At 38.9% G+C, this 27,168-nt stretch overlaps 1 protein-coding gene across 2 annotated transcripts in view; it reads right to left on the bottom strand.

Moving 5' to 3' along the window:
• The window catches only part of dlgap4a (discs, large homolog-associated protein 4a), a 225,498-nt gene that overhangs the window by 42,100 nt on the left and 156,230 nt on the right, over positions 1-27,168 (bottom strand). For both annotated transcript variants that reach the window (XM_082145538.1, XM_082145539.1), the window contains exon 3: positions 476-840. In XM_082145538.1, coding sequence (XP_082001664.1) covers positions 476-769 — 294 coding nt within the window. In that variant the 5' untranslated portion in view covers positions 770-840. The remainder of the gene's footprint in view (positions 1-475; positions 841-27,168) is intronic.

Raw genomic sequence — 27,168 nt, 5'->3', positions numbered from 1 at the left:
ACAAACAAAATTAACTTAAGAATTCAACCCCTATTTTAATAATAATTAAGCGTAGTGTCAGCTGACTGTCAGCTGATCCACGTCTACCTATAGGAATACATCGCCTATCACTGTATACATATATAAGCTCCTTCAGTATTATCAGCAGCTATCGCGTTTCTCAGGAGCTCTTTACCCTCCTCCATCCCCAGCTCCTCCTCTCGTCAGTCAGGATTTGGCATTCTGATTCCCCTCGAATCCGAATAAATTCTCGAATTATGTTGTACTTTAAAATCTTGAATTAATGATATCTGCATACATTCATGTTGGTTATGTTCTGTTACCCTAAGGGGGGTTATTGCTGCTCTTATTCATGCTAGGCTGCATGGACCCAGAACAGAACCATACCGCCAACCCAAACTGTATGCTAATTGTCAGTCATATTTGACGATAGTGGTCCTGACAGAAATAAGAACATAGGTAAATATCAAAGTACCTGCGTGTAGTCGCTCTGCTCCGGCTGGTTGCTGTAGTGCAGGCGTGGGAAAGTGCTGCTGTTGGTCAGCTGGTTGTTTAGAGGCAACAGGCAGTCCGACTGCAGGGTCGTCGGGGGGGAAACGGGAAAATGATGGAGGTGAGGATCCAGAGTGCCATAATGGTTGACGGTGGGGCTTAGGAAGAAGGCGGCGTGGGGGTCCGGGGCCAAGGGACACAAGGGCTCCTGGGGGCCCGCGGTGGGGTCACAGGTGTCTGACAGATGTCGGCTACGGTTGGCCCCTAAGCTTTTCATGGTTGCTGTGCAGGGTCCGTCCTAAAACATGCTCCCAGATGAAGAGAGACTGCGGCCCTGTAGGGCGACCCCTAGAGGACAGAGAGCGCAAACACACATGTGAAGTCAGTCTCAGTTCCAATGGAATTTATTTGTCATGGGAACATGCTGAGAGTAAATGCATTGTTACTATTCGTATCACTGTGTATCAAGTGAAGCTGAAATTCAGATATGGTCATGGTCGTTTTGTTTCCGACACACAAATTAAGTGATCGACCAATCACAACAGATTGGGCCATCTGACCAATCAGAGTAGAGTAGACCAGTCACAACAAACTGAGCTGTCTGGCCAATCAGAGCAGAGTAGATCAATCACAACAGACTGGGTCATTTGACCAATCAGAACAGAGTAGACCAATCACAACAGACTGGGTCATCTGATCAATCAGAACAGAGTAGACCAATCACAACAGACTGAGCCACCTGGCCAATCAGAGCAGAGTAGACCAATCACAACAGACTGGGTCATCTGACCAATCAGAGCAGAGAAGACCAATCACAACAGACTGTGTTCCATCTGACCAATCAGAGCAGAAGAAGCTCGCCGAAAGGTGGGGTTTAGAGAGACCGAATCATTGATCGAACCGTTTCAGACACTGAGAAAAGAGCTGATGCTGCAATGTATATTAAGAGAAAATTAAAGTTTTTTTTTTTTTTTTTTACATTGGATGCATTTTTGCATAGTCCTGTTGAGACTCCAAAACAAAATTAAGAACCTTTAACATAGCATAGGGACACTTTAAATTGTAGTGATATTTCATAATACTGTTTTATATCAAATAAAGCATCCTTGGGGAGCAGAAGACTTTTTTTTTTTTAGAAACATGAATAGCCTAAATCTTACCGATCCAAAACTTTTGAACGGTAGTGTGTGTGCAGTGATTCATCATATGATGATCAAATAATGGAGATGAGCATTACAACAACTGGGCACATATCCAGCTGTGTCATGCAGTCAAGCACACTTTTTAAACATTTATGCATTTGGCAGAGAGTTGAATGTATTCTGATAAATATAACACAGCACTATTAAACTAAACACAGCACTATATGCTGTGCGAGACTTAAGAAGCTCAAAGCTCTGAGTGCACATTTTCAATATTTCAAAACAGAACACAGTAAATCAATGGCACATAGTGCATAAAAAATGTCAAGGTTTTTATGCATGCAAATTCTTCCAAATCAAAGAATCTCATGCTCACATTCAATACATTTTGCAGCACAATATTCATGAAACTAGCGTCCTCGTTGTGTGCGAGTCACTCTTCCCTTCGACATTCATTCATCTCGAGCTGAATATGTGAGTCACGCGCTCGTCGGGAGCCGAATCGCACGAGACAATGACTCTGAACCGACGGAGCGCCATTCACAAAAACGCCAGCTTCTGTCGGCACGCTAAACATCGCTGTTTTCATCTGTCATTACTGCACTCCGCAGTCGATGAGTCACGAGCCTGAAAACTTCATTAGCATTCAGCCCGCAGCTGCACTCTCTCCCGCGCTCGGCGCGAGACACGCGAGACACGCGAGCACACGGTAGCGAGGAGAAAACTTGACAGTCATTTTTGCACAATTTGAGAGCCACCAACTGGGCTTCTGATGCCGGGCTGAAAGTAAAAAAGAAATTGCATGTGGTGAGACGTGTTTTGTGTGGATAATGTGAAACTACAATGAGGAAAAGTCACTCCAGCAACCTTCATCCAGCAACATAGTGTCGGCCCACATCTGGAACGGCTGGGATCCACATGTACCAGATGTGGCCCGGATCTGTGCCGACACTATGTTGCTGTCTGGGTCGTCTGTTAAAATAAAAATGCAATCACTATACAATAACCATCATGTCATTTGGGGTTTAAACAAGTTTTTCTTTTTTCTTTAGACAAATGTGAGCATCAAATATGATCATCAGGCTTTCAAGGAAGGTTTATTTGTTTATCTACATTTACATTTATTCATTTAGCTGACGCTTTTTATCCAAAGCGACTTACAATTGCTATATATGTCAGAGGTCGCACGCCTCTGGAGCAACTAGGGGTTAAGTGTCTTGCTCAGGGACACATTGGTGTCTCACAGTGGATTCGAACCCGGGTCTCTCACACCAAAGGCATGTGTCTTATCCATTGCGCCACTACCACCCCCCTTATCTGTCAATCAACATTGCATTGCATTGCATTGGATTGGATTGGATTATATGTGTATTGGCAGACAGTGACAACTGATATTTTTATTTTTATTTAAGTAGCCTGTTATGCTGTTATAGAAATCTCATAGATTTACATTACAAGCAATCAGAATTTCATATTTCTTTTTGACCATAAATATCAGCATCTACATCAAATGTAATATTTTTGTTCAGTTTGGGCCTCCGAATAAAATTGAGGTGTTTTTTTTTTCATCCACTAATGCATGAGCTCCATATTCTAATTATAAATGCCTGATGTATCAAAATATGATATATGATATATATATATATGTTCTTTCCTTCACTAAAGCCGCTATATCATTATATTATATTATAGTACAGTCTTTACCTTTGTTTCTTTGTCCAATTTTCAAATACTTTTTTGCTTCAAATCAATAATGTCATGATTCTCCTCGTAGCTGGTTGGCTTGGTTCATGGCTTATAACGCATTAACAAAGACCTTTTAAAAATCCCTATGGGAGAAATTGATGGAAAAAATACAGAGCCAACATCTCAAAAAAAGTGGGCGAGCACTAAATGCACTCCAATGCAACACCAAAACCTAATCATAATCACCTTTAGAATGTGTTTCATCTAAACAAATTCACTCGGGTTTGGTTTATTTCTTAGAAAAGCCTCGCAACACTGAACCCCAAAACCTGAATTTAAAGCAAGGACACATGCCAGCAGGACGTCCTTCCTTCCTCAGATCACACTGAGATGACAGCCTCAGTGATCACTATCCCAGCGCTCCTCTTTATCCCGAACACAGCACCTGACTGCAAACACACAGATGTCATGAACAACTACATACTGAGGAAGATTGTCAAAACAGCATAGGCTACTAGGCTACTATAGGAATAATTCTGCAGTAGATAGTTTGCATACAATATCTAGATGACCTTACTCCATTTGTTAAGGTTTTGCAGGATACAATAGAGCATTATGGGCCTATTTACATCTGCTCACTTCATGCGTTTTCTCTGATCCTATAGCCATCCGATTGTGAAAAGACCAGGTGTAAACACACCCGAAAGACTTTCGAGACGGGTTTAAATCTGATCACTCAAACCACTTCAGGAGGTTTAAGACGCATTCCAGACCAAACTGGACAAGTGTAAATGCATCTGGTTGTCGAAGCCACACCCAAATGTTCCTCTTCACTCCCGGTAGCCAGATTTCACAGCGCTTCACCACAGAAACAGAACAGTTGAGCATCTTACTTACTCATCTCACTTGCACGGCCACACAGATTCAGTATTCCTCAAAATGAATAAAACCAGTGAGATGCAAACTCAGAATATAATGCAAACTTGCACTAATTATTATGTAAAATAACACAAATTTGCATAAAAAATGGCAAAAAAATCATTATCGAGACTATAACCTGAATAAAGTATCGAACATATTTGAAATACTTAATAGTGTTATTTTAGTATCATTGCAATACAATACAAGTTTATATAAATATATATCTTCTTTAAAGTATCTGATTAATATAAAAATTGTAACACTTTATAAGGTCCCATTAGTTAGCATTAGTTAATGCATTTACATGAACTAACAATACAGTACATTACAGTTTGCATTTGAGCAATACACTAGTTACAGTATTTTATTAATATTTGTTAATATATTCAAAATAATAAAAATGACAACTGTTCATTGTTAGTTCATATAATCTCCATTAACAAAGATTAATAAATGCTTTAAAAGTATTTTTCATTGTCAGCTCTAGTTAACTAATGGAACCTTATTGTAAAGTGTTATCAATATAATATATCATTTTATCTGTTGGCTGCAAAAAATAACATGTCTACTTACTGTACCATGGCTACTTTTATACTTTTAAAGGGCTGTCATACACACACACACACACACACACACACACACACACACACACACACACACACACACACACACACACACACACACACACACACACACACACACACACACACACACACACACACACACAGCTACTCAGTCAAAACATGACCTCCAGCACACCTAATCCAATCACGTAACTCCTCCCCCTCCAGCCCAACAGGCAACACCCACTCCACATCTGACCACGCCCCCCGGCACAACGAATGATGGATGAATCTGACAGAAGAATCATTGCACGTGCGAAAGCTCATTAAAATGTTGTGCCTGTGACCGTGGCAGGAAGCAAATGGTGTGCGAAACTAAGATGGACCATCTGCGGGCGCTCATTTAAAGCAGTTATCCCCTCTGGAGATGATTAAAACCTTACATGGACCTGTCAGGTTTAGAAAGTCATTAACGGGCCTTTGATGGATCTATGGCTGCGTTTAACAAACTAAATAGGGGCCAGGGAAATGATAGACGTTACGAACAGGGCTGTAAGATAATGACTGATCCAGGACGGCTAGATAATACTCCTCGGCTTATTCTAATGAGGAAGAGCAGAGACTGCAGAGCGAACCGTTTCCAGATCAGTGCTTATTATTGCCATAAGCGGATGATGAGAGTTTCAAAAGGCTGAGATATGAAAGAGCAATGAACGATGAACTGAGATCATTTCCTTCAGTGATACCGACCCAGGGCTTATGGGTCCTGATGAGACACAGTGCTTATATATATATATATATATATATAAAAAAACCTAAACTTCACTTTTACTTTCATATTTCCGATATAATTGTCATTATGTCTTGGTGAAGTTACTGACTTAGGGAGACTTTCGTCGCTAATTTTTCAATGCATGTCTTTAGTGAATCCTGACAGTAGTTCTTTAACGCCAAAAGAGGGGATTGCACTGGCAGCGCAAGCTGTTAGTAAATCTGGCCCTTAAACTGTCGTAAATCTTTAATGCTTTGAAGCACAGACTTATTTTTAAAGAAAACACTTGGCAGATTATTGCTGAAGTGAAAAAAGTTGTTAAAAAGTAGAAAATAAAAAAAGGTTTTAGAAGTTTAAAGGGATAGTTCACTTTGAAATTAATTTTTGGTATGTTTTAGCTTACCTCAAGGGCATCCAAGATGTAGGTGTCTTTTTTTCCGCAGTAGTTTCAATTTTGATATTTTTAGGTCAAACCGTTCTTGTCTGTCAGTCATATAATGCAGGTCGATGGTCACGGTCTCAAAACACATGCACAGAGTCCAAATTAATTCCCCGTCGTCCAAATTAAACAATTCCCCATCGTAAGTACACATTGATGGCCTAAGACACGAAACGAGCGGTTTGTGTGAGAAAACGAACAGTATTTATATCGTTTTTACCTTTTATACGCAGCCATGTCGAAGTGATCTGATCTGACGTGTACGCAGACTGGTGCATAGATATATACACTAGATGTCGCCTTAAAGACATTCGTTCCAATGAACTGCCGTAGACAAGGCGACATCTAGTGTGTATATATCTATGCACCAGTCTGCGTACACGTCAGATCAGATCACTTCGACATGGCTGCGTATAAAAGGTAAAAACGATATAAATACTGTTCGTTTTCTCACACAAACCGCTCGTTTCGTGTCTTAGGCCATCAATGTGTACTTACGATGGGGAATTGTTTAATTTGGACTCTGTGCTTGTGTTTTGAGATAATGACCATAGACCTGCATTATATGACTGACAGACAAGAACGGTTTGACCTAAAAATATCAAAATTGAAACTACTGCGGAAAAAAAGACACCTACATCTTGGATGCCCTTGAGGTAAGCTAAAACATACCAAAAATTAATTTCAAAGTGAACTATCCCTTTAAGTTTATTATCACAAAACAAATCCATAAAAATCTTTTTTTGTTTATTTATTATGAATAAAAATGTATTTTCCAAAACATGTTTTACTCTAAAACTGTGAGAAAACCAAAGCCATAAATCTGAACAAGTTGTTTTCCAAATGATATCTCCAAAAATGAGCTTTCAGTAAGATTTAGTTTGGGCGCAGTACCAAACGCTTCCACTAGATGAAATTCGCTTCCCATTCGTTTCAAATGTGTCATTTTTTGAGTGTTTTAAGTTTGAGTATTTTTTTCAGGACCACTTAACCTTTTCGAATCATGTCCATGATTTGTGTGTGTGTGTGTGTGTGTGTGTGTGTGTGTGTGTGTGTGCAAATGCCAAAAGTTTCGTACCATTCTGATTAAATAAAATAAAAAAACTAGATTTTTCAGTCAAAAATGACCGAACAGCACCAGAAGGTTAATGGAGAAAAACATCACAGAATCATGGAAAATTAGTTGGCTTGCATTTTTCAAGATTATTGGATTGTTTCGGGAATGGAACAAAACAAAACTCAATTAACTAGCCACTCTGGATTATATTAAAAATATATTTGTCAAAAACAACACCTTTTTTTAAAATAAAGGAATTTGATTAAAAAAAAAGTATGTGTATGTGTTCAGTAATCTTTAAAAATGACTGATAGCTACAAGGCTTCTCAGTGCAGCGAATTGATTGACTATTTGTGCTGTCAATCATTTAGCTGTCATAAGATCAATAGTAATAGCATATCTGACAAAACAACCACTAGAGGCTTGCGATACTTTTGATTATTCGAAATGTTTATGTAGAGAGCAACTTCAAAATCAAGTCCCACACAAAACTGTACTTTTGAAAACGAGTCTTCTTTGAGTACACAGCCACTAAAAGTTCCAATCTGCCACTCAAACTCTACAGCGCCACCATGTGGTGAAATGCACAAATGCACGCACTGTAGCTTACAGCAATCGTTATGGACTGCAGGTGAGCAGTCTGAGTCCCAATGGGAGACCGGTGTCAATGACTGAGGATGAGTGACTTATGAAGGCGAGCTGATTGGCGTAGGGTGAGAGAGTGGAGAGACACAGGAGAGAGCGAGAGCTGTGTGTTCGTGACAGGAATGCTTATCAGGCTCGTGGAGTGAGAGGAGAGAGGGGAGAGGTATAAGGCTTCAAAAGTCATAAGGTGGGGTGAATATGAAATTGTGGTGAAGGTGGCGGTAATGGTGTTAACGGCTAATGTTTAGTGAAGAGGCTGTGTGTTCACAAACCATCTGGAAGTGTCAGTCAAAGGCTAAACACAACAGAGATGGCTCCCTTATGGACAAACTTCATCTGGTGGTAAACATAACCCTGGGGTGATCCAAACTGCTGTCGTGGAGATATTTCATAAGATTAAAAATGAGGATGACCTCCTTGAGCGCTTTGGTGTTTGATGGGGAGTGTTGAATCAGACAGGGACGCCCCAACACTATGGTTGAGTCCGAAATCGCCCCCTATACCCTTAAATAGGGCGCTATTTGAGGGGACAGCAATTTCCTGCTAGCTCAAACAGTGGAGCGTTGGCGCTTGCAACGCCATGGTCATGAGTTCGATTCCCAGGGAAAGCAAGAACTGATAAGAATGTAAAATGTGTACCTTGAAATGCAATGTAAGCGTCTGCCAAATGCATAAATGTAAATGTAAATTTGTAGTGGCTGTGACATTATGGAGTGCACTCATTCAGTCCCACAATGTACAACCGATGAACACTCAATGGCTAGAGAATACCCATAATGCACTGTGACAGTTGTGCCATTTTTTTCAAGCCGCTGGTCCAATGTGGTACAGCGTAATATTATAAAGGTATAAATTATTTTTTGCTGATTATTAACTTGTTAAATTGAATTTAAAAGTTTTATACATGCTAGTTTCCATGACAGAGATAAAAATAAATCTTTTAAAGCCCCCCTGTAGTCAATCATTTTATCCCTTAAAACTCATCTTTGATCACCAAAATGACATATTCAAATGTTTTTTCCTTGCAAAAAAATTCTTCATGTCTTAAAATAGCTTGAATGTAACCCTTGCCTCATTTAGTATACACGGTTCTATGAATATGCAAATGAGTCCCGCCTCCACTCACTCACACAGCTCAGAGATCCACTCGTTGACGATCGATCTGATTGGTTACAAGGTAGTTTGTGACGTTAGAAACACCAGCGATTTCAAACCGTGTTTTTGAGACTGTCTTTGGTTCACTGCAGTTTTAAGGAGAAAATGCTCAGCAATGGTGTTGAATTATGATTTTACACATGGTTTGTCTTAAAGCATATTAAAAACACCAGAATAGACATATAAACAACATTAAAAACTTGATTTTCACCACAGGGGGACTTTAATTACTACTGGAGCTGCCAGTTTGCTAAGTTGGTAGCCCTTCCGGCGCACTCAGTGTCCGAATTCACTCACTCGTTTTCATTCACTGAATAAAAGTGGACTATATTAATGTGGAGAACAGTAAAGGAGGGTATAGGGGGCGATTTCGAACACAGCCTTCCTCAGCTGTCAAGCTTTCCAGAAACAGCAGGATGATTTGTTTTTGGTGAAGACATCTGACTTAAAGGGTGAGTTCAGTGTAGGAAAAATAATACCTCTTTCTAAAGAAATTTGAAGTAAACATATGCGAATCCATACATTTCCCCCCAAAATCTGCCCTAATAAAATCTATTCCTCCATAGCGTCGCACCAGGACACCAAAAACACCCTGTTTTTTACTTTCAAGATGGCAGTGCTTGTGAAGCGTTGAAGTCGAGTTGAAATTCATTAGGAAATAAGTGAGCTTCCTCCGCTCTGTTGAGGCATCAAACACATCTGTTCTATATCTGAATGGCGCACAAAAGACTTCCGTCATTGTAACCGCCACTTAACAGGAGCCGCTTCTGTTCCTCACTGATTGCATTTATGACTGAAGGACTGAACGCCACTGCAGCTCATTCATTATTCGGCCTTTATTAAAATGTGCCTGACAGCAGATCTTACACTCATTGAGACCTTGAAAAGACGCCTGCAGCTGCTAAAACTATAGTTTACATTGTTAGTGGTGTTTGCAAAGACAAGCATCACTATTGCACATTGTTTTGGCCCGGTCTGAAGGTCAAGCTCACCCTCCAGAGCTTATGTCTCCCATTGCTAATGAATTTTAATATATATGTTTACAGCTTAGATTTTGAAAAAGCTGTGTTATTTACAACAGTAGCAGAAAACAATGACTAAACAGCTGGTTGACACTCACCAAGAACACACACAGCCATAAAGTTATTTAAGAGGCAGATTGTTTGATTTTGATTCAATCAATCAATCAATCAATCAATCAATCAATCAATCAATCAATCAATCAATCAATCAATCAAACTTAATTTATAAAGCACTTTAAAATCCACCAAAGTGTATCAAAGTGCTGTACAGAAAAATAAATAAAAGACATAAAAGACATACTTTATACAGAGCATATAATACAAATAAAACAAATCAAGAAACATAAAACATAAGAAAAAATTAACCATACCATAAAAACAATAAAATAAATAAACACAGCCATACATTTATTTTAAGAGGCAGAATATTTGATTGTTTTTTGTTGGTTGGTTGAAGGTTATAAACACTAAAATTGTGAATTTCATTGTGATTTGGATGAGGATAAAAAAATAAAAAATAAATCACTAATGAAAAAAACTAGAAATATAAATAACACTAAACTGTTAAATTTTAACATTTTTGAAAGAAGTTTCTTCTGCTCACCAAGGCTGAAAATGTGTGTGTGTAAAAAATGTAAAACAGTAAAAACAGTAATATAATATTATTTCAAATAACTGCTTTCTATGTGAACATATAGTAATATGTAATTTATTCCTGTGATCAAAGCTGAATTTTCAGCATCATTACTCCAGTCTTCAGTGTCACATGATCCTCCAGAAATCAGTATAATATGAAGGTTTGATGCTCAATAAACATTTCTAATTATTATCAATGTCGAAAACAGTTCATATTAGTGAGGAAACTGTGATAATTTCCCCCCCCCCGGATGAATAGAAAGTTCAAAAGAACAGCATTTGTTTGAAATATTATGTAACATTATATTTTACTGTCACCTCTGATCAATTTAATGCATCCTTGCTAAATATAAGTATTAATTTTGAAGAGCAGTGAATGTTTTCACTATAGAAATTTCCATTATTATTCCAGGCCTGTAAAACAAAATGTTAAAATTCCCTGATATTTCAAGGTGTTCCATGAACATGTGAACCCTAATAATTAAATTTATCAATAATAAAAAAATTTAAAAAAAATCACAAATATTATAATTCAATAGCATAACTGTGGTTTAACGCAACTTGCCACATTAATATAAAACTTAGATTCTTGCGCTCTTTCCAATATATTAATATAATATTTCAGACGCAGAACTGTTGCTTTAATAAGCCGTTCTTATAGATAAGACATTCTTGTCACTCTGCTGCAGTTCTTGAGCGGGTCTGTCTGTGAATCTCTCTGTACTGCTCGTGATCCACTTTCAAGCACTTAACACCAATAATCACTGTCATGAACTGAGCACGACCTCCCAGGTACAGGACGAGCCGGCAGACACCAGACACTGCGGTCGTTCATCACGCTTCACACCGGCTCTCAACCACTTCCTGTGGAGGAGAAGAGTGAAGGACAGGAGGAGGACGTTCACTTCACCGACTGATGAACGAGAGCATCTGCCAGATGTGTGTAATAAATGCAGGACTACATGATCCTGAAGACACAGGTCATATTTTATATGAAGCTTCTACTGACACAGAACTACAAAACCACAATAAAGAGGAAAACAGGGCTTTTCTTGCTCTTTTGCACATAATAAACTCTACTATATGGAATCATTTAGTGTGGAATCTATATAGGCTATATCATGATTTCCACTAGAAATATTAAGCAAGGTTTCAATAATTATATTGAGAAATGCACTCTAGTGAGTTGTTTCAACCCAAAATTTGGGTCAAATATGGACAAACCCTAGCCTGGAAATCCAGACCTAAATCTGAAAGATTAATGGTCTGGCGTCGACTAATGAAAATCGTCCAGCTTGAGGGGCGGCACCAAGCATGCATTTGAAAATCTCACTGCACGCAATTGGATAACACTACGACCAATCACAACAAGCCCCATACGCTTAGGTACCAGCGGAGCTAACTGGTAGATTAGACTCTTGCCATATCCGGTCGGCAAAACAGCAAAAACGCCCTTCTTGCAAAGGAAGGATTCGAGCGCCGTCTTCTGTTCCTCTTTTAGATAAAAAGCCAAGTCTAACTCATTCATTGTAGCGGCCAAAGCCGTTTCAAACAACTGGTGTTCATCCATAGCCATCTTGCAATGTTTACTAATGACTTCGACGTTGCAGCGCTGTCGTGCCCGCCTATATCAGATAACCCGATGTGATTGGTGCAGCTCGGATACAAGGGCATAGTTAACGCGCATCATTACTCGACACCAGAGCAACTCGCTGAGCAAATTCAACTTGTGCCCTCACGAGAACTCTGGATTTCCAGGGTAGACAAACCCAGCCATTGGGTTACATTTTTTTTAATTACCTTTTTTAACCCAATGGTTGGGTTCATCTAAATTTGACCCAAAATTGGGTTAAAACAACCATGCATTTTTTTTTAGAGTGTGTTTTTTACTGTATTTTTGATCAAATAAATTCAGCCTTTGGTGAGCAGAACAGACTTTAAAAACATAAAAAAATTAAAATAAATCAACCCCAAACATTTAAATCTGCGTATTAAATTATGGTGAGTGTTGGTCTAGAATAAAATCACTTCATTTTAACGCGTGTCAGAATACTGAACACAGAAGTCCTTCCCAGAGCAAAACTGAACTGTGCTGTAAAATAAACTGTGACGTCACATTAGACCGGGTCACATCAGCTTGACTCTGAGGAGGGCTGTCAGTCTCTCTCTCTCTCTCTCTCTCTCTCTCTCTCTCTCTCTCTGCGTCCCTCAAGGCTCCATGGACGATCACTGACATAACGACCAAACCCTGCGAGACAAGACCGCAGAAACCCTCCGTTCACGTGCCCAACACGAGCCCGAGAGGAGAAGTTGTGAGAATGACAGAAAAACAGAGATGTCACACGTCCCTGTGAGGCTGATGACTCAGATGTGTGTGTGTGTGTGTGTGTGTGTGTGTGGTTTGGCGCTGGACGTGTGAAAGTGTGAGAAATGGCTGCTTTGAGAGTGTGAGAGTTGCACAAGAAAACACGCCTTCCTCATTTTCTCTGTTTGTCGAACACATTTCAATGCCGACGGATTTCCAGTGGAACATTGATTCCTTTCAGGACTCTAACTAGTCTGACTGAGATGTTAAAGACCCACTGAAGTGCATTGGAACGCGCAGCTTTGTATGATGCGTTGACGTAATTTCCAATGAAACATGAAGCTAAGGCGGGACATATTGAATGGCCCCTCCCCCTTTTCAAATAGCCAATAGGGTTTAGTTTAGCTCACAGACTGCAAGTCGTACTTGACAGCCCCATGGAAGCGAATCCGAGCACTGATGATACGTTGGATTCAATAGTAGAGGTGTGAATAAATTCTAGCCTTTTCATTCTTAACCAACGTACAGTTGGGAAACGGAATAAAACTCGAGCGTTTGAGCAACCGAACACACATCTCAAACATCTATATTGCTCTGATGTGTCAAAGGTAGCTTGTGTTTATAGCAGAGGGGGCGGAGCTTTAGATTCTAGAGAACATTTGATTGGACAGAAGATGTGATGAGAAGCTGAAGTCCACGGTGATGTCATAAAAACCCGTGATCCGTTTTAGCGGAAGTGAGACTAAGTTTTGAATGCTCATATCTCCTAAATGCAAATGTTGTCATTGTTTTGGAACACACCAGCTTACTCATAACCTTAAGTCTAACATATTCATACTAAAAGCTAAAAAACTTACATTTTGATTTCAGGGGGCCTTTAAGGGGTAGAGCTGGGCGATATATATCTAAAAAAAATATGCATCTTGCTATTTTACAGCCATTGCACAATATTTAATATCTCAAAACAAACCTATTTGCTCTGAGATTCAAAATGTTTTATGCAAGAGGTAAAATACAGCGGAAAAAAATCCACATATTTATATATAAATTATATTATAAAATTATATTATATATTTTTTATTTATAAATAAATATATTTTAGAATATTTTATATGCAAATGCAGATAGGAATCTTTAAATGATGATTGCAAAAAAGATAGTAAATACAAATCTTATGAATATACAGGTAGGCTACTTTTGAATGGATGTCAATAGTTTTTTTTTTTATAGTTTAGTTTATAGTTTTATTATTTATTTTTTATGATGATAATCCCTGAGACCATTTTTTTTTTGTTGATTTTCAGGAAGATTAACTTGATATATATAACTTGATATATTAACGTGATATATACTGTTAAAATAATAAAAGTAATAAAAGATTGTGGCCACACTTAGCAACAAAACTAGTCATACTTCATAAGTAAGAAGCTTTGAGGAAGTTATTTTTTTTGTGCGGAGGAGGACCTGACGTCATGCAGTTCTTCAGAGCAAATAATGTTCCAAAACACCTTTAAAACTTAAGAACCTTGATTGTATAATCTTTTCCTCCTTGCTAATCTCAGAAATATGTAATATTAAATAATGAAATCCTTCCACTGATAATATACAGCAAGAGCTCTCAGAGCCTGTCACAGTCCTCAAGTGTTTCAGCCCACGAGTGAAGAAGAGGACCAGAGGCGTCCAAACTGTCATGTCATTTCCTGTCCTTTGAAGGCTCGATGCGTTCAGCATCTTTGTGGATGATAATTATAATTTGGAAGGCGAGAGAGAGAGTTTAACCAGCTTGCGTCTTTGATGCTGTGCCCTGCGCTATTAAAAATAAAGTTTCCAAATGGGAATTTTCACAGTGAGGCCATACAACAACCGTTTTTGGTTCCTCAAAGAACTGTTCAGTGAACAGTTCTTAAAATAACCTTTTTTTTTCTCTTAGTGTGAAGATGAACATTCAAAAAATCTTAAGAACCCTTCTAAAGAACCTTTTGTGTTCAAGGGAACCATCGATGCCCGAGTGCAGTGCTAATGTCAGGAGTGTTGAGATGCATGTTATAAAACAGATCAACATCAGTTTCTTTTGTCATTTTACGGCTGCCGCCACTTTTACACTTCACTCTGCACCTAACATCATCACTTTAGCGTGGTAAAACCAGTGTAAAGCCTCTTATTTCCTTGTCAAATCATGAAAAATTTCCATTTAAACAAAACAATTCCATGTACTATACAGAACATACAAAAGTCAAAACTCACTCCAAATTACATTAAAAGTGCATAAACAGGGTCCCCTCTCACTAAAACGCATTAACAATTTATATTAACAAAAAGAAATCCCAATCTGTATCTCAGTCTAGATTTACAAAAATGTGAAAAAAATGTTTGCTAAGCAATATACATGGACAAAATAAAACATTGTTTTTTGTAAAACAATTAATTATTATTACTAATAATAATATTGATATATTATTGTTTATATATATATATAGGCCTATATACATACATATATACAAAATTATTAATTTACTCTTAAATGCACAGTCAAAATCTTGAGCTACTCAGTTTTCAATATGTTTGACAGGATAGAAACAACATTACCTCATTAACATAAACAGACAGACACGCAGGTGTCAGCTGTGATTCCAAACTCAGGCTTGTGTAAAATCCCACAGACTTACACAGAAGCAGGGACCTGAGCAGAATATCTGGGTGTGGGGTCTTTTGACTTGCAACCACCTAGCAACATCTTAGCGACCAAATAATACTGATGCAATGTCTGAATTCGGGAGAGCGTGCTAATTCTGCCATATAATGATAGTAAAAGTAAGAAATTCCAAGAGTAGTATGTTAGTATGCTATTTCTGGCAACCAGCAAGTTTTGCATGGAAGGATCACTTCCACTTAACAAAATGAGTTATGCATATCAGTGATATTTCATTTGAATGTCTAGTATAGCATTTCACAGGCTTGGATGATATTTCACATGCGTTAATGCAAAACTAAGTCAAAGATAATCCAATCAAAATTATAAAGCAGATCTTGCAGTATTAGAAACAAACCCCATTCATTCTCACATTTAACCGGCACGGTTCTCTTTGTGAGGTAACGTATCAAATTTAAAGATGTTTTAATGTTCTTTAAAGATGTTTTAATACTCTTTAACGCTGTTTTCCATCCAACTTCTCATTGATTTACATTCAACTTCCAAACATCCAGGTGTGATCATGTCAACGGCGACAAACATTTCAACATGCCGAACAGCCATTTTCGCAAAGAACTCCAGCGAATGCCACAATTTACCTTTCAATTTCATTGCCTTCTCTTTCGGCACAAACCTGGTTCTTGGTTTGCCGGCTCACTGTTACATCCTGTGGCTGAGCATTAAAGAAATTATCCGAGGACAGTCTCTCGAAGTCTTCGTTTTCAACACATCACTCATCGAGGTCATCTTCAACTTCTGCTATGCTTTTCTAGTCAAACAGTACTTCTTCAGTTGCTCTAATTGTAAGCTCATTACATTCTGTTTTGGCCTGTTCCTGTTGGTCGGTCGTCCTCTGTTTCAAACCTTCACCTGTGTGGAGCGTTACATAGGCGTTCTCCATCCTGTGACCTTCCTGAAGTTCAAACCCATAAAATACAGGATCACCATTTCTGCCATCGGATGGATTCTGATCTTCTGTTCATGCCTTTTGACTACAATGGGAGTCATTGACTTCAACGTCTTACTTTTGCCAGAATACTTAACTTTTCTCATCACGAAAGTGTTCACTTGCTTGACGGTCCTGAAGGCTCTGAAGAGTCCTGGTCCGGGTGAAGACGTCAAGAAGAAAGATAGAGTGAACCGGGATAAAGTCAAGGCTTTCCGGATCATTCAGATTGTGCTGGTGTCTTCGATGGTGACGTACGCTCCTATGGTTATCTGTCTCTTGCTGTATTATATTATAGATTATAACACATTTCTTCTGGCCTGGTCTGCTTGCTTTTGTTCAGGGATCATGTTTGGCTTCATGCAGCCTTTTCTCTATCTCAAAAGAATTAGAAGTGTGTGCCTTTGTTTTGGCATTTAAGAGTTTCAATGAACCTTCCTGTGTAACTGAGGTAAAAAAGTGAAACTTTTAGACTTACTGTTAAAAAATAAAAACATATTTGACAATACAACCACTAGAGACTTTTGATGACTCAATTGACTGGGTGAAATGAGTTCAATTTATAACAAAAGAGTAAATCAGTTTTCTTGTAGTCTACAAAAGCTCACGAATTGGGAATGGACTGAAAAGTTCTCAGACCAACTTTGGCAACTTCCACTCAATCTCTACAGCGCCACCATGAGTTCAAAATTTGCAAATGCATGCATGAACTTTGGCCTTGAAACTTTACTCTTTCTCTTCAGATTTCCTTCGTCAAGCAAGTTCATCATACTCACTAGTTTCTATTTTAGCAGATTATACGATTTCACGACGACTCCTACTAGAAGTCAGGTTATATTTCAGGAACATTTTTCCTACTGAAATAAAATTTCTTAGAGGTCTTTAGCATTATGTTCTATGGGACCCTGAGCAATTAGATAAAACAAAAACTTACTTGCAACACATTCTCACTAAATGTGTCTCTGTAATTGCTGTCTGCAGTTATATTTCATAATTTTGTTCTGTGAAATAAAATAAATATATCAAATAAAATGTGTTTTGTGATTTTTGGTATCAAAGAGCAAAGAAAAACAGATGTTGCCAATATCTACAGTATAATTATGTGCCAGATCATAAAGATGTATTCATTTTGAGATGTAGACAATATATTTAGACTTGCATTTATATAGTCAGGATTTATAAATATATATTCCGGTACAATTTACATTTAATATTCAGAGATTTTAATCTATACATCCAGACTTATAATCAGTGGAGGGGTGAGGTGTCTAAGTCGCAACATCTAGCTACTGGAGTGCCTCAGGGCTCAGTGCTGGGACCACTTCTCTTCTCCATCTACATGTCATCACTAGGATCTGTCATTCAGAAACCTGTTTTTTCCTATCACTGTTATGCTGACGACACACAACTCTACCTCTCATTCCAACCAGAGGATCCGACGGTTGCTGCTTGGATCTCAGCCTGCCTGACAGACATTTCTTGCTGGGTGAAGGACCACCACCTTCAACTAAACCTTGTGAAGACAGAGTTGCTTGTGGTCCCGGCCAACCCAACACTACACCACAACTAATCCATTCAGCTGGGTTCATCAACCATAACTCCATCAAGGTCAGCCAGGAACCTTGGAGTTGTGATTGATGACAAATTGAACTTCACAGACCACATTGCTAGATCTGCCCGGTCCTGCAGATTTGCCCTACACAACATCAGGAGGATCAGGCCCTTCCTATCAGAGCATGCTATGCAACTCCTTGTCCAAGCTCTTGTTCTATCCAGATTGGACTATTGTAATGCTCTCTTGGCAGGTCTTCCAGCTTGCACTGTCAAACCTCTGCAACTGATCCAGATGCTGCAGTTAGAGCGATCTTTATCGAGCCGAAGAGAGCACACGTCACACCTCTCCTCACAAAATTGCACTGGTTGCCAGTTGCCGCTCGCATCAAATTCAAGGCATTGATGTTTGGCTACAGAACAACCACTGGCTCTGCTCCCTTTTACCTAAACTCATTACTCTAATGCGCCCTCCAGAAGCTTGTGTTCTGCAAGTGAACGTCGCCTTGTGGTGACATCTTAAAGAGGCACAAAATCACTTTCACAAACCTTCACCTTCTTCCCTGCTGGTGGAATTACCTGCCTAACTCAACCCGAGCTGCTGAGTCCGTACACTGTGTATATTCACACAAAAAGCAATATTATATACAGTATAGAGTAAGCAAGAAATATATATGACAATCACTCAGAACAGTCTAGCAACACCTTAGCAATGAGGCAGCTTTTGTTTAAGGGAAGCAACACTTGACAAGTTATTTATCTCAGTATTATTTCATTTGCATGCATGCAAGTATAGCATTTCACAGGCGTTAATGCAAAACTAAGTCAAAAGTGATCCAACTAGTCATTGATCAAAACTCTGGTTTGCAGCATCTGAAACAAATTCAGTCCCACATTCAACCGGCACAGCTCAAGCAGTCTGGGTGTTTAGTAACTGTTGGTGGACAACAAAAACACTGAAGAACGACTGAAAACTAATCTGTGAGGTAGCGTATCAACTTTAAAGATGTTTAAATGTGTTTTTAATGTGTATTTCCTTCCACTTTTCTATTGATTTTCATTCAACTTCCAAACATCCAGGTGTGATCATGTCAACGGCGACAAACATTTCAACATGCCGAACATCCATTTTTGCAAAGAACTCAAGCGAATGCCACAATTTACCTGTCCATTTCATCGCCTTCTCTTTCGGCACAAACCTGTTTCTTGGTTTGCCGGCTCACTGTTACATCCTGTGGCTGAGCATGAAAGAAATGATCCGAGGACAGTCTCTCGAAGTCTTCGTTTTCAACACATCACTCATCGAGGTCATCTTTAACTTCTGCTATGCCTTTGTAATCAAACAGTACTTCTTCAATTGCTCTAACTGTAAGTATGTAACAATCATTCTTGGACTGGTGTTGTTGGTCGGTCGTCCTCTGTTTCAAACCTTCACCTGTGTGGAGCGTTACATAGGCGTTCTCCATCCTGTGACCTTCCTGAAGCTCAAACCCATAAAATACAGGATCACTATTTCCATCATCGGATGGATTCTGATCTGCTGTTCATGCCTTTTATTTTCAATGGGAGGCATTGACTTCAATGTCTTACTTTTACCACAATACCTTTCTTTTCTCATCACGAAAGTGTTCACTTGCTTGATGGTCCTGAAGGCTCTGAAGCGTCCTGGACCGGGTGAAGACGTCAAGAAGAAAGATAGAGTGAACCGGGATAAAGTCAAGGCTTTCCGGATCATTCAGATCGTGCTGGTGTCTTCGGTGGTGACATACGCTCCTATGGTTATCTGTCTGCTGCTCTATTACATTATAGATTATAACACATTTCTTCTGTCCTGGTCTGTGAGCTTGTGTTCAGGGATCATGACAGGGTTCGTGCAGCCTTTCCTCTATCTCAAAAGAATTAGAAAAGTGGTCCTTTGTTTTAACATTTAAAGGGGTATGTATGAATTTTAATGTATTAATTGCGTTTTGTATTGACAAATGTGTGAACAGTTTGCAACAAAACTTTAAAAATAAGACCTTCCTCGACTTTCTAGGTTGTCTATGGTTATCATTTTAGTTACTAGGGCTGCCCCAGACTAAACATTTTTCTAGTCGACTAGTAGTCCATTAGTTGACTAATCACAGGTTTATATTCATTTACTTATATGGGGGTGGAGGGGGGATACTAAACCATAATAAGCCTTTTATATATGGGCTATAGCAAGGAGTTTCATTATTTATTATGTTTTCTGAGTCAGTGTCGGCTGCGTTGCCACCCATAAGAATAACATCATCCTTACTTATTACTGGACTTATTACTGGTAGTGACCAAACCGCATACAGGAGCGAGGTAGCAAGTCTATAGTGAAATGGTGTGAGGAGAACAATCTCACTCTCAACACAGACAAAACCAAGGAGATGTTCATAGACATGAGGAAGGAGAGAAGAACTCATCGTCCACTGATCATCAACGGGCTTGAGGTGGAAAGGGTGAGCGGATTTAAATTCCTGGGCGTCTACAACAGTGATGACTTCACTTGGTTACATAACACCACCCAGCTGGTCAAAGAAAGCAAAACAGCGGCTTTACTTCCTCAGAAGGATGAGGAAATCTGGCATGTCATCCAAGATCCTCATCAGTTTTTACAGCAGCGTCATTGAGAGCATCCTAGCCAGCTGTATCACAGTGTGGTACGGTAGCACCACAGAAATGGACCGTAAGCACCCGCAGAGAACGGTAAAGACTACTGAGAGGATCATTACAACACCATTACCCTCCTTGCAGAACATCCACAGAGGTCTAAAGAAGAGCCAGCTCCATTGTTAAAGACTCTACCCACCCCCAACACAAACTGTCCTCTGCAAAGAGGTACAAAAGTGTCAAATGTAGGACGTCTAGAATGAGAAATTGTTTTTATCCAGTAGCCATCAGAATATTAAATGGTATAAACATTAATTGACCCTGATATCACCTTGATATTACTCAAAACTATTTCAACAAAGACTCACCAAACCGTTGTTGGTCGTCCTATATATTCATATTCTGCACCGCAGGCATTGACGCACATATGCGACCTGCACAGACTTTACACAACTATACTGTACTATATTGCACTGTTTGTATATTTGTAATTTATACCTTTCTTCTTATTTATTTATTAATGCTGTATTCTTGTTTTCTATCTTCTATTTTTTATTTAATTTTTAATGGCATGCAGTGGAAAGCAAAGTAAGAATTTCATTGTACAGGGAACTGGGAAACAGGGAAAAACTTTGGCACCTCCATGTTATGCAAACACATGACCCGACATACTGTAATTACCACAAGGACCAGATTTAAACGATCTGTCTGTCACAGTCTGTGTGACTTAGCCACAACTATTAGGAGGAAGCCCTATTAATTACCTCATCTGTCGACATGATGCCGGTGAATCGCAGAGATGGTGCAAACATATCTACATTGCTATGATCAGATGCTTTCTTAAAGGGATACTTCAGCATTTAGCATTAAGCTTTGTATCAGTAGAAAACCTGTAGTATTTTCGAATTACCGTGCTTCCCTCCCTCATGTCCCCCTGAGACGAGAGATTTATGTATTTTTTGTCTGGAAAAAATCCTCCGATGACGCAAAAATTTTCATTTTGCATCATCAGAGGATTTTTTGGCCAGAGGCCAGTAGTAGGAGCATGTTCCGCATGTTTTCAACCCGCCCATAGGGGGTGGGATCTCACTCACAGAATGTACAAATAGTGTCAGCCATCTTTTTTTGGAAGCTAAGCTAACAGGCTCTTGTTCTGTGGAGAAAGCTGAAAGCTGAGTAGGGGTAACCATCCTCTTTTTCCCCGACATGTCCGGCCGTCGAGATCGTCCAAAATGTCCGGGATTCGGCTTTTGCTTTCTACAGACGCCATTCATTGTTTACATGCACACCTTTTGTTTCAATCTAACTGAATTAATTCCGATTGGTGAATCTGAATGTAGTGTTCACATGAACGCTAAACAAGTGATCGGTTGATGTCCTTTTAGCATTGCTAAGAAAATTCCTGTCCTCCGTGAGAGATACGAGACCGGTGCGTCTCACAGGTGTCGCCTATCAGTAATCACGCCACCGGCCTCGCGCCGTTCTCCCACGCCCCTCCGCCTTGTCCTGCTCGCCACAGTAAACATAATGAAAGGCGACTCCAGAACGCAAAAGCCAAATCCCGGACATTTTGGGCGATCTCGAAATCCCGGGCAGACTCGTCACAGAGACTCACGATAAAACGGCGTATTTTCAGTTTCAAGTCAACTAGTAGCTGAGCTGTCCTCTGTAACCGGTAGGCGTGGCTTGGGAGTGGCCTCGTAGGGCAGCGAAGCAAGTGCATTCTGGGAGTTGTTGTCTTTCATCCACATAAGCCAAAAATACATTTTCTGGCTTTTCTGTCTAGAAGGCTCCAAATTCAAAAAATTATTTCACATTTCTACTACATAAATGACACATTTTAAATACACATTCATCTTTCCAGAGGTGAAGTATCCCTTTAACTGCTGTTTTCTCCCCGCTGTCATCTTTGTTGTGTTTATGTTGCTATTGAGAGGCATAGGGATGTTCGCTTACAGCATATCGCTGCAAAGGTATTTCCAACGTTTTACTTACTTAGCGAAGCATAAAAAATAACTTTGCTGTGAGTATATCGGGCATTGAATCACATTATGGGCCCTATCATACACTTGGCGCAATGCGGCGCCAGGCGTGACGCAAGTGTTTTTTGCAAGTTTTAGACTGACGCAGTTTTCATTTACACATCCTGCGCCACGTTGTTTAAATAATGCATTTGCGCCCAATTGTGCGCCCATGGGCGTGCTGGTCTGAGAACTAATGTGTTCAGGCGCATTCTTGACACGTTGCTATTTTGAGGCAACTGAAATAGACTGCACCATTGACCAACTGAAACCTGGTCTAAAGTCAATGGAGCAATATTTATTTTTGTTATTTAAAGAGCTCGTTAGTACTGTGCGCCAATAGGCCGGTCCACAACACACGTATACTTTGTCCCGTAGATGGTCTGCTTGCATGCTTTATCCTTGCGCTTGAGCAGATCCGTTTCCTCGCTAGAGGAGCGTTCAGTCTTTCCGCTTGCATATTCCGCCATGTAAATAGCGAATCCGCCATGGCAAGAGAATACTAACTCACTAAGAGAATAGGGACAATCCTTTTAGACCATGTGTCAGGCGCGCAGACCATTTTTTCCGTCGTTAAACTAGCAAAAGTGGATTCGGACACGCCCTAAGTGCCCTTGCGCCGTGCACTTTAGACCATTCCCTTAGATCGTTAAAATGGGGCCCTCAGTCTCTTGTGTGTTACGTGTGTACGAGTGCGAACAAGAGCAATAAATCACTGGCTGCAGTTCACTTAACGACCACCGGTGTCGCTAATAACAAAGGTTTCTGAATTCTACATGTAGCCCTTTTAAAACTGTGTAGCTGGGGTAAAAATGTTAAACTTTTCCATTTATTGTTCAAATGACCTTACGACAGCGGCTAGTTAACCACGTCCAGCACTTTTCAAGAGCCTGATCACTGAGCTTTTGAACTTGATTACTTCAAATCTAGTTCATCATAGTTTATCAGTGTGCAAAGCACAAGCTTTTGTACCAGGTTGTTATACTGAAACACTAAATATAATGGTAGAATACAAGACAACAGTGAGATTTCAAGGGAAATACCTACCCAAGTGTCCAGGAATCGGATAAGAAGTCGTTATGCTGAAATGCTAAATATAACTGAAGAACACGAGTAAATAGTGAAATTTCAAGAGAAAATCTAACCAAGCATCAAGAAGTCCAACAGTCATAAACATTGACATAAAACATTTTTTTTGTGTGTTTTTCTTAAAATAAAGTGAGCTTTGTCTGCATGTCTACTTATCTGCATTATTACTTATCAGAGCACAGAGATGTTGAAACCAGAGATTCACACTTAAGTCCATTCAGCATGCTTCTGTTTTTCAAATAAAACCAAATAATCCACAAATAAAATGAAATCAACAGATGTGCAAGTATCTTGAATGAAGCCTGTTTAGTGTACAGATGTTTTACACAGGGTATTATGCAAATATTCTTCATAAATGTTCTGATGATGAAGCATACTGCCATATAAAACTCCATGTAATTGGGTGATCTGGGTCTAGTGTTAATGGACACTCCCATAACTCACGCTTTATTCACACAGTCTTTATTTTTAATGGAGAGAAAACATCAAGGAATCATGGAAGTATAAGGTCAATGTCATAAAAAACTATAAGTTGACTTGCATTTTTCAAGATTACTGGCTGATTTCAGGAATGGAAAGCTCCATTAACTAGCCATTCTGGATAGCTAATATTCAAATTCATTGTGCCAAAAAACACTTTATTTATTTTTTTACTATACTTAAAGGAAATTTGGAGGTTTGTATGGGTTCAGTAATCTTTAGTCCTTGACAAACAAAATAGCAGATAGCTTTTTTCAGCCTATTTGGGCTCATAAGGTCAATAGTAAGAACATATCTGACATAACAACCACTAGAGACTTTTGATTATTCTAAATGTTTATATGTAGAGTGCAATTTCGAAATCAAGTCACACTCAAAAGTAAACTTGATATTTTTTTGAAAACTAGTTCCAATCTGCCACTCAAACTCTACAGCGCCACCAAGTGCTACACATTTTATTCTTTTCTCTTCAGATTTTATTGGTCATGGCGAGTTCATCTTCCTCACTGGTTTTTGATTCCAGCAAACAGATTGTCTGTCATTTTTCACAACTCCTTCTAGAAGTTGCATTTTTGGAACACTTAGTCCTATTGAGATAAACCTGAGCAGTTAGGTGACTCAAAAATGTCAGACAAATCCTCAATAAATGTATGTTCTTAGCAATGTAATTACTAAGTGTATGTAAATACTAATTTCATAGTTTTTTTTTTTTTTTTTTTTTTGTGATTTTTGGTATAATAGAATAAAGAAACACAGATGTTGCAGAATATATGACTATAAAGTCTAATTCTTCAGCTGCTCAGTTTTTAAAATGTTTGACCGGAATGTCTTTTGCCTTTAATATGAAATAAGAGCATATTATGCATGCATTAAGAAAGAAAAAAACTCCAATACTTCTCATTAACAATATGATGTTTCAGGAAATCCTAATATGGACAAAAGCATAGACCAAGACAATTCAGATTGAGATGTTTGGACTGATGAAACATGAAGAAAATAAACACTCGATTGCAACATGATATATGATCATGATCATATACCGCTCTATCATGATATATGATATATGATCACGCACTCGATTGCAACAATATATGGTTCATCTGTGTTCATCAAGTCTTATTGGGAATTTTCATAAGAATAAGGTATGCATGCTAATTGACATAGCCTTTGTCATAGCTTAGAATAGCCTACTATGAAATACTTTCTACCTCATTCTGATACGAAGCCATGTCATTTCACAAGAAGGAAGTTATTTCAAACACTCAACTGAAGTTATGTAGTGGTATTCATCTCGTAAATTGTGTTTTGGCGCTATGTTAAGCTAACAAGTTAGCTGAAAGGAAGTTCACGTATGATCAATGTTAAAACCGTGTGGATAGAAGCACAAGTTTTGCATGAAAGCACTATTAACATTTTCATCACAACTTGCTAAATGAGAAATGTAGAAAATAGTGTCTAATTTATCACAGTAATATATTTCATTTGCATGTCTAGTATAGCATTTCACAGGCTGGTATGATATTTCACAGGCATGAATGCTAAACTAATTCAAAGATTATCCAATAATTAATCAACTCAAAATTATAAAGCAGATCTTGCAGTTTTTGAAACACACCCGATTCAGTCCCACATTTAACCGGCACGGTTGTCCTTGTGAGGTAACGTACCAAATATAAAGATGTTTTAATGTGTCTTTAACGTTCACATTGTCCTAACCCTTTCTTCCACCTTCTTGTTAACTTTATTTCAACATCCAGGTGTAATCATGTCAATGGCGACAAACAATTCAACATGGCAGACGTCCATTTTCGCAAACAACTCCAGCAAATTCTACAATTTACATCATTATTTAACCGTCTTCTCTATCGGCACAAACCTGGTTCTTGGTTTGCCTGCTCACTGTTACATCCTGTGGCTGAGCATAAAAGAAATGATCCGAGGACAGTCTCTCGAAGTCTTCGTTTTCAACACTTCACTCATCGAGGTCATCTTCAACTTCTGCTTTGCCTTTGTAATCAAACAGTACTTCTTCAATTGCTCTAAATGTGAGTATGTAACAAACACTCTTGGAGTGGTGCTGTTGGTCGGTCGTCCTCTGTTTCAAACCTTCACCTGTGTGGAGCGTTACATAGGCGTTCTCCATCCCGTGACCTTCCTGAAGCTCAAACCCATAAAATACAGGATCACCATTTCCGCCATCGGATGGATTCTGATCTTCTGTTCATGCCTTTTGACTGGAATGGGAGTCATTGACATCTGCAGTTTACTTTTGCTAGAATACCTTTCTTTTCTCATCACGAAAGTTTTCACTTGCTTGACGGTCCTGAAGGCTCTGAAGCGCCCTGGACCGGGTGAAGACGTCAAGAAGAAAGATAGAGTGAACCGGGATAAAGTCAAGGCTTTCCAGATCATTCAGATTGTGCTGGTGTCTTCGGTGGTTACGTACGCTCCTATGGTTATCTGTCTGGTGCTCTATTTTACTTGTGATAATAACACATTTTTCATCTCATGGTCTGCTTGCTCGTGTTCAGCGGTCATCTTAGGGTTTTTGCAGCCTCTCCTCTATCTCAAAAGAATTAGAAAAGTGGGCCTTGGTTTTAGATTATGTAGCTGAGATGAAAATTTTAAACTTTAACATGTCCTGCTGCTTAACAACATATTTGACAAAAACACTAGAGACTTTTGTTGTGCTTGTGATTATTATAGATGTTTGTATGTGCTAAAGAGTCTATGATATGGCTGAATGATATTGGAATTGCAATATTTAGTTGTTCTGCATCATTTTGCAACATGATAAAATACAGGAATTTAAACTAGATGACTTAATGATGATGACTTAATAATGACTGAATAATTGTAGAATGATTTTGTTGGGGAGTACAAAATAAAATAATTTTTTTAAATGATGAAAAATGACTTCTTAACTCTAAAGACT

This window comes from Leuciscus leuciscus (assembly GCF_965113295.1).
Source record: "Leuciscus leuciscus genome assembly, chromosome: 18".
Taxonomy (NCBI): Eukaryota; Metazoa; Chordata; class Actinopteri; order Cypriniformes; family Leuciscidae; genus Leuciscus; species Leuciscus leuciscus.
The sequence above is the reverse complement of the archived record's forward strand: the minus strand, read 5'-3'. Positions and strand labels throughout refer to the sequence as shown.